General features: G+C 41.9%; 1 protein-coding gene across 2 annotated transcripts in view; it reads left to right on the top strand.

The window, feature by feature from the left end:
• The first annotated feature begins 211 nt into the window (after window positions 1-211).
• Window positions 212-8,355, top strand: part of MCF2L (MCF.2 cell line derived transforming sequence like) — a 127,179-nt gene continuing 119,035 nt past the window's right edge. Inside the window, exon 1 of one of the 2 annotated variants that reach the window (XM_066176744.1) lies at window positions 212-307. In XM_066176744.1, coding sequence (XP_066032841.1) covers window positions 256-307 — 52 coding nt within the window. In that variant the 5' untranslated portion in view covers window positions 212-255. Of the gene's footprint in view, window positions 308-5,041; window positions 5,373-8,355 lie in introns of those variants that run through there. The other variant, XM_066176743.1, reaches the window with a different exon arrangement.

The raw sequence follows: 8,355 nt of genomic DNA, 5'->3' as shown, positions 1-8,355 counted from the left end.
GCCTAACTGGGCTGATTACCAAGAGAACTCAGTCATTCAGGGAAATAAAAGGGAAAAATCCCTTTTCTTCATGAAGGAAGAACTCGTGCCAAGAGGAGGTTGAAATGTTAAAAATGCATTTTCTGTTTGGATCTTTCGTATCAACTGTCCTGTTTCCCTTCTTTTTCCCTTTTATTTAAGGCTGGGGATCAGTATCACCCTTGTGCAGTGGGTGTATGTGGCAGTTTTTTGTAGGACCTGAGAGGACCTAAATTTATGAAAACCACGTTCAATGGGTCTCTTCCCTCTCTGCAGGAGCCCAGCTTAGGTAAGTCACCCCAGCTCTGTTTGCAGTGTCTTTAGAGAGCAGTGGTGCTGTGGATGCTGTAGCTTCGCTGCTCACAGAGTCTCTGGAGTTCTGTGGCATGTGGTGGGTGGGGCCATTCAGAAGAAGGGCTGCCTGATGCTGACCATGTGGTATCACTAGAAAGCTGTATGGGATGTTTGGCAGGGGATTCATCTGCACGGGCACAACCATCCATATGCTCTGCCTGTTCCCCCCACTGCAAGTGATGTGACAGGGCCCATGCAAAGCGGCAGCAGGGAAAAACCTCTGCATGTTTTCTTTTCTTGTAGTCCTACTTTATAGTCAACATTTTTCTTCTGCTGCAGCCACTCTTAGGCTCACAGAGAAACGAAGCTCCTATGGGTTAAATTGGAAGCCCTCTTGTGGGTTAGTAATTGACTGAAAAATAAGAAATAGAGAGTTGCTTTAGGTGGTCAGTTTTCTGTGGATGGAGGGGAAGTTACTGGTGGAGAAAAAGCAGGGATTTCTGCAGGGGTTCCTGCAGCTGTTCAACGTAATCCTAAGTGAGCTGGAAATGGAAAAAAGCGTGGAAAGAGAAAATTTGCAAATATTTATTCAAAATAGTAAAATTCAGTGCCGAGTGCAAACCGTTGGAGGATAAATTGGTGGTGCTAAGTCAGTGATCAGTAGAGAAGGTGAAATTAATTGTTTGTACAAGCGATACAGATGAGAAAAGAAAATGCCATTCTGTAAACTAAACTGTTACCCTCACTGAGAGACCTTAACTGGCTATGGGTAGTTCCCTGAAAACAGCAGCAGCTCGGCTGGCATTCAGTGCTGGTCCGAAAGGCAAACAAAACATTACAAGCCACTGAGAGGGAAACTGAGAACAGCAAAATCCTTATGTCACTGAGTAATCTCTGCTGTGCCTACTTCTGGAGTACCATGTCCAGTTTTGTTCCCTTTGTTGGAGTAGAATTAGTGTACGTGGAGGAACGGTGGAGGCGGCAAGAGGTATGGGGTTGCTTTTATACAAATAGGAACTAATTAGTGTAGGAAATTTTGTGTCTGGAAAACAAGCAATTGGAGGAGACATAATATCACCTACAGTGGCGGTCTGTATAGTCATGAATGGCTTGGGGATGTGAAAGGAGAGTGTTTATTTCCTGTAGGGTGGTTTGTTTTTTTTTCTTGTTGTTGTTGTTTTTTCCCCACTGCTTCACAAAAGAGAAACTGGGGCATACAGAAAACTTTCAGGAGGGTAGTTTAAACAAAAGCAGTTTTTCTTACAGCACATAATTAAATTTTGGAACTCACTGATGACTGATGTTGCAGAGATCAACGTAAAGTTAGCAGAGAAATCTTTATGTATATTGTTCAAAGCATCTTTTACTCAAGCAAAACTCATTACATGATTATATGTTAACGATTTATGGTTACTAGTCTGCCCCCCCCACATGAGTGGATAGCTGTGTGTTACTTCTGGAACATTTTCAAAATAGCCACATTTTCTTGAAAAACTAGGTAATCCTATTTGGGTGAAACCATTTGGAAATAAAAGATGTGTGATGTTGGCTGTGTTTGAACAGGATTTGCTGAAGACTACAGCCAAAACCAGAGTAAAGTAGAGAACTGAAGGAAAAAATAATGTTGATGAGGCTTTCAAATCTAATAGAAAAATATCAATACTAATCAGGTCAAATATTATACCCATGCAGCCATGGAAATCGATTGATTAAATTCTGTAATACATTTGTGCCTTTCTTATTATCCTTGCAGTTTCACTGAAAGAAACAGGAGTACAGACCATTTGACAAAAAAATGTTTCCAATGCATTTTAAACATCTAAGACAGAACTGAAAGGCTGTGTACTTGTTAAATTTCTTTATGAATTCCTCTGTTGCAGCAGGGGCTTGCCTGGGACTGGTGAAGATACTTTGCTGAAGGTAATACATAAGCAGAAGTTATAAACCAGAATTCCAGAAGCAGCTTGAATTTTTAATTTAAAAAATAATTTAGAAGAATCATATTGTATCTGAAAAATTACAACATTTCCTGTTGTATTTACAGACCCTCAGTGGTAGAACTGGGCATCAGTCCTTATACTATCAAATTTTAATGAGGCATGAGATGTGTGGGACTGAAATGGCATGTTTAATTCCATAACATGGTTGTCATGATGATCTGAAGGGGTGTAGGGATCAAATAAGAACTTGAAGAGAGTGCAGACTGCAGTAGCTCTTCCCTGAAATGTAGTCATGTTGTATTTTCTGGACTGTTTTGATTCCTTACATAGCGCACAGTCAGATACTGGATTGCTTCGTGTTGCAAGAAAACTCAGTTGGGTTTTCCTGTTAAGAGTTGATTTTAATTAGTTTAAGGTCTGTTTCTTTAGTCTGACTCGAGATGGTTCATGAAACCATGGATGATCCTGTTTCAAACCAGCAGAGATTGTAATCCCACATTTGGTTAAGTATCTTCAAATACTCTGTTTCATTCAGTAGAGAAGCTATGCCAAAGCTTCTTACTCAGGAAGACAAGACTGCCTGGATTCGACGAAGGAATATGATAAAACAAATACATGATTACAAATAATCCACTTTTAGGTAAACTAATTTTCAGCCCAACTAACTAAACCTTTCACATGGATGCTCTGCTCTTACTTTGCATGTTGGGAATTTGTTTGAAGGTGTAGAAAGTATATATAAAGTGGCATCATTTGTGTAACTGAGGTTTAGCTAACGTATTAGGGTTCTCCATTCATTTTGTACAAGTCTAAGTTATTATGTGCTTATGATTCTGAAAGTTGACTGGCTGATGTGGTAAAATTCTTCACTACGTTTTTTTCTTCATATGTTATTTCACTGAGAAACTCAGCAAAACTCATGGAAAGGTGGACCTTTGATATATGGGAAGCTTAAGCAGTCTGCTGATTCTCTAAAGAAAACATGAAATTACTGTTGAATTGAGGCAGGATACTCAGGGAAATCTGGGATTGAACTATGATCTTCTCTTGCAGTAGGTGCTTATGAATGAGCACATTTGCTGCACTTCTTGCTGCTCCAGGAAACAGTGTAATCTTACAAGTAAACTTTGCTGTTCTGCAAGTGCAAAAATGCCTTAGGCCTTGCTGCAATGGCTGTAATAACAAATCCCACTGACTGTCTGACATCTGGAGTTCTCCCTGGGCTGTCTGTGGATGCAGTATGGTCGCACAACTTTTGTTTGATAACAAGCCTCAGCTATCCAAGTGCACCTGCAGACTTCCACACCTTTTCTCATGCATTTGCTCCCCCTGGGTGACCACCAGAATGGCAAGAACCTGGTCTGGTAGTTGTGGTCTTGCTGCCCATCACTTGTTCCTTTGCATACATGCAGTCTCAAATGGCAGTCGCATAAACAAAATACTTTTTGCATACAAAATTCCTATAGGTCATGTTTTTCAGTGGTGATGCTTTGTTATGGAAAACCTTGACTAAAGACTTCATTTTGTCACTTCTGTTAATACTGAAATGGAAACATATATGGCTCTAGTCATGTCTAATACATGGAGTTGCTGGGGGCCTGTCATACTTTGAGTGAAAATAATGTGAATTAATGTAGTAAATGAATTATCTAAATTAATTTTATTGGCAGAGGAAGCCTAGATAGTTTGATGGGTTCTCTTAAAAACTTTTTTTAGTTCATGTCCTCTCTAATGGTATTGTTGAGAGTTATGAACAACTCATCCCATGTGTCCACTTATATCCCTCAGAAGGGCTGCTGATTTTGCCTGCTGTATGCAATCTGTAGAAGAGAATCTTTATCTTAAATAAAACAATGCAGTCCTTCTAAACATAACAAAAAACATCCCTTTTTCTTTTAGCCATGGATAACTTGCTAATTTTGGTTTAAAAATAGGATAAAACCAATGGGATGATTAGAAGAGTGAGGGGGATTCAGCTGACCATCAGCAAAAATCTGCCAACAATAAGATTTAGTAGCCATCAAGATGATCTTTGGGAAAAGAAGTGTTAAAAGCATCATAGTATTAAACTTGTAAAACAGCCTGTATAAAAGCAGTGAAAATCAATTATGAGGAGCAGTTGTACAGAGAAGCATTGCACTGCTTTCAGTCTCGCAGGTTTTTCTGTGTCCCTGAAAGTTTTCCAGTGGCACTGTGCTCTCTATATTAAGTTGAAGTTTCCTGGTTGTGAGGTTTGATTTTCCTGGCTGCCTTCTGCAGCAGTTCTATTGCCATACACCTTGAGGGGTCCATAGAGCCCGGCTCTAAAACCCCTTTGCCTAAGGTGGGAATACAGTTGCTGTGGAAATACAGATTTCACAGAGTTGTAAGGCTGCTGTGGCACAACATTTAAGCAAACTCCTCCAAGGAATCCAGAAGACAGTTGTGTTTAAAGGAAATTCGGCAGCGTTTAAAGGAAATTTGAAGTCCTCAGCCTTCAAAAATGACCATTCCAAACGGAACGTGAGGGCATCCTGCGGGCTGGAGGGCGCGGGATCTCCTCGGCGTTGTCAGTGGGGAGGCATTTTCCTCCCCAACTGCTCACCCCTGCAGCGAGCTGGCAGGAAGGTGGAGGAGCCCCGGCGTTCACGTGAGTGGTGCTGGGGCGTTGTGCGAGCTCCGGCTGCTCCCGCGGGATGCAGCGCAGCCCTTCCCAGCGCCGGCCGCGCGTCAGCTCCTCGGCGCTTCGCATCCATCCCGGCGTTTGAGGATCCGCTGCGGGCAAGCCCACCCGCGGCACAGGGCACAGAAGTCCGGAGCGGTGCCATTGACATCCCCGGCTCCGGCTGCCAGCAGCGCCCGCCTCGCCCAGGCACCGCCGGCGGGGACCGGGGGCTCCTGCCTCCCTTTGTGCCGACGGGAGCCGTGCGGAGCGACTGGAATGCAGCGCTGCCAAGCGCTGCCGTAGTGGGCTGGTTTGGGGGTTTTTCCCCCCTGTCTCCTTTAATCCCTGAGCAGGGGGGAGGCATGTTTGCTGTGGATTCTTTTTGTTTTATCTGAGAATGAGATGCTGGCTGAAAATTGAAGAAATGGCCCTAGAAGAATTGATGCAAAGATTAAATGCGGTTTCCCAGTGCGCTGGTAGGAGGAGCTGCTGGTCTTAAATAATGTGTTGTGTGGATGCTGTTAGTGATTTTGTAGGATTTACAGAAAATCCTGGCAATTTGACTAGCTTTCTTTATGCATGCTGTCATTAATAGAAAAGAAAACATTAAGAGTTTTTCTCAGCAGGTTAAACTTTTGTTGATATTAACACTAATTAACATTTTCTAGTGCTTAGTTATTCCTGAAGCATGCTTTGGAACATCGTTTTGAGTAGTTTTTGGTAGCTGTTATCGCAGTCATATACTCTAAATGGGTCTTGATTCCCATTTTTTGATTTCCCTTTTTATCTTACTCGGCTGTACTTCAGTCGGGGAAATTACAGGTTTGTCAAGCAAAACAGGTCTGATATGAGGTAGTGGAAAGCTCAGCTAACTGTAAGCACTGCAAGCCAGTATTTTGGGTGGAACTAAATTGCGCTTTCATGAGAATGAAGAGTTGCATGTATTAATGGTGGTAAATGTAGATTTACGTCTGTACGGATTAAAAATTAGAGCAGATCTGCTCAAACGGTTTTAGCATTGTAGAAAGATCATGAAAACTCCTGAGATTGTTTTATTTGTTACATTTGTTGAAAATGTAAATACTTGTGTGTTCAAAACTAGAACTAAGAAGCAGTGCACAATGAGGTGATCTTTGATTAGGTCTAGGAGTGTTATCCTGGCTATTGCTTATGCAGAGATGTGAACATATTTCAGAATAAAAAGTTACCTGGAAAGACAAGAGAGGTGGTTTTTGCATCCTTTGAAAATGTTTGGTTTGCCCTTTATTCTTGGTTTCCAGACTACAGAAGTCTTGTATCTTCTTGTCATGTGAGGGAAAATAGTGATTTGAAAATACAGAAATTATAAAGTATTATTCATTTCAGTATCAAAACTTGAAATATATCTTCCCATTTTCCTAGTCCTCTGTTTCCTAAGGGTGACTTTTCCATCTTTTTCAATTTCCATGTGGTGGAAGGAGATAATTAGCAAGATGGCTGATACTGATAGTCTGATGAACACATAGATTAAATGACAAATATGAAATGAGCAGATCAGCTGCCTCTGTTTTCTTGGATAGGGAGAAAAGGTATTTTACCTTCTAAATAACATTTTTTGGGGGAGGGAAACAAGATTTGATCTCACAAGAACAAGCATTAAATTACAAATAAAGGTCACATACACACTTTTTTTTTTCTCCTTCCTGGTTTTTCCTATTGATTATCCTCCTATTTTCAAAACATGTCTTTATCAAATGTCTGGATATTTGTTTAATTTCCTATTTTAATTTTCTGAATGCTTAAGAAGAAAGCCAGTCTGATATTTGCTAGGGCATACTGTCTGTTGCGGTTTATTTTAGTAATTTGCACATGACTATTTCCACTCCCATGAAAATGTTGATCTATCTTTTTTGTGGCAAGATAAATTTAAAAAAATGTGTGGTGGATTTGGTTAGGAATGTGGGAGCCTTTTCTTCCTGAACTGAAGGAGAGGGAGGCTCCAGAGTGGGAGGTTTGCCTGTGACAGTGCCTGTCTCTCAGCTGTGCAGCTGCAGGTACACTGTGACCTTCATGTAAGTCACCATCAGCTCCCAATGCTGTTTTCATGCTTGCTGGCAGCTCTGACCGTGTGTGGATTTTTAGCTTGTTAAACTTGAATATTTAAAGGGAGAATTAAAAAAAAAAAAAAAAAAAAAAAAAAAAAGAGAGAGGAAAGGCAGCCTTTACTTTACAGCCAGTTCCACGTTGTCGTGATTTAGCTGGTCCCTCTCCTCCCCCTTCTCTTTCTTCCTCTGTGTAGTAATCCTTGTGCAGGTATTCTCAGGCCAAAGGCAGCGCTTTTATGCAGACAGTGGTTGTATTTATAGGTTTCGGGTTTCCTTTTTCCTTTACTCCCCTCCCTCCCTTGTTGCTTTCAGGTTGCTCAGACAGTTTCTGTGTCGCTGTCTCCCCTTCTAGGAGTCCTTGGGTCTAATAATCCTCTATCTGGCTTCACTGCAGTTCTGTTGTTTCAGAAACCTTTTGTAACCAAAGATTTCCTTAACAGCCCAAGATCATGTTCAGACTTTTTCAATAGCTCGGTGCTCAGGAGTAATTGAAGTGCAGAGGTTCCCCTGGCTTCCCCACGGTACAGCTTCAGGCATCAAGGGATTTTCTCCTTTGTAGGATTCTAGGTGGGAAAAAAAATGTTCTTCCTCCTTAGCTTGTGGGGGTTTTTTTTCCCAAATTATTCTGCAGGCAGGCTGAGATGTATCCCAGGTAGTTTTGAGCTTTTTGAGTCAGAAGAGGAGTTCTAAAACCCTTGTGTGCTGAACAGAGAGAAGCGGGCATGTTAAGAAGGGAAGTCCTTCCACCTTCTAAGGTGCACTGGTCATTCCTATGACTGGGTTGGGGGCCAGGAAGCCTGGAGTAGCTCAGCACCCAACCTAACATCTCCCAGTGCCTGAGGTTAGGAATGGTAAGTCTGGGTGTGTCTGTAATCTTTCACTCTTCTACCAGAACAGCCTTTGTGCCTCTGGCTGCTTTCCTGCTGACAAGTCCCCTGTGTCAGGCTTGCACTCACACAACCTTTCTGGGCCACCATCACTTGCCTTAGAGATCCTTCTCCCTCTGCTCTGACCAAATTCTGATTTACTCACATTCCCAGCCCCCACGGCACATTACTGACCTTGCCTTACTCTCTTACCAAGGTGTGATCCTCTCACCGAGTCCCTCAAGTGCCTTCCTCTGCTGCATCTCACAAATCTGGACAGCTTTCTCTGGCAAAGCTTTGATTGATTATTTCTCATCTTCCTCATCTTCACCTTATTCTCCTGCCCCTTACAGATACATTATCTTCTCCTTCTGGATATACTTAGCTACCAAAATCATGCTCCCTAGTTTAATATTATCATCTGCTTCACATTCCAGCTCTGACTCCTGCTCCACATTTCAAAATGCACCCTACACTTTCCCAACAAATGTAAAGGGTGTTCCCATGGC

This window comes from Chamaea fasciata, unplaced genomic scaffold (assembly GCF_029207755.1).
Source record: "Chamaea fasciata isolate MVZ Bird 193981 ecotype frontalis unplaced genomic scaffold, bChaFas1.0.hap1 SCAF_2, whole genome shotgun sequence".
Classification (NCBI taxonomy): Eukaryota; Metazoa; Chordata; class Aves; order Passeriformes; family Sylviidae; genus Chamaea; species Chamaea fasciata.
Note: the sequence above shows the minus strand (reverse complement) of the source record. Positions and strands in the feature narration are given on the sequence as shown.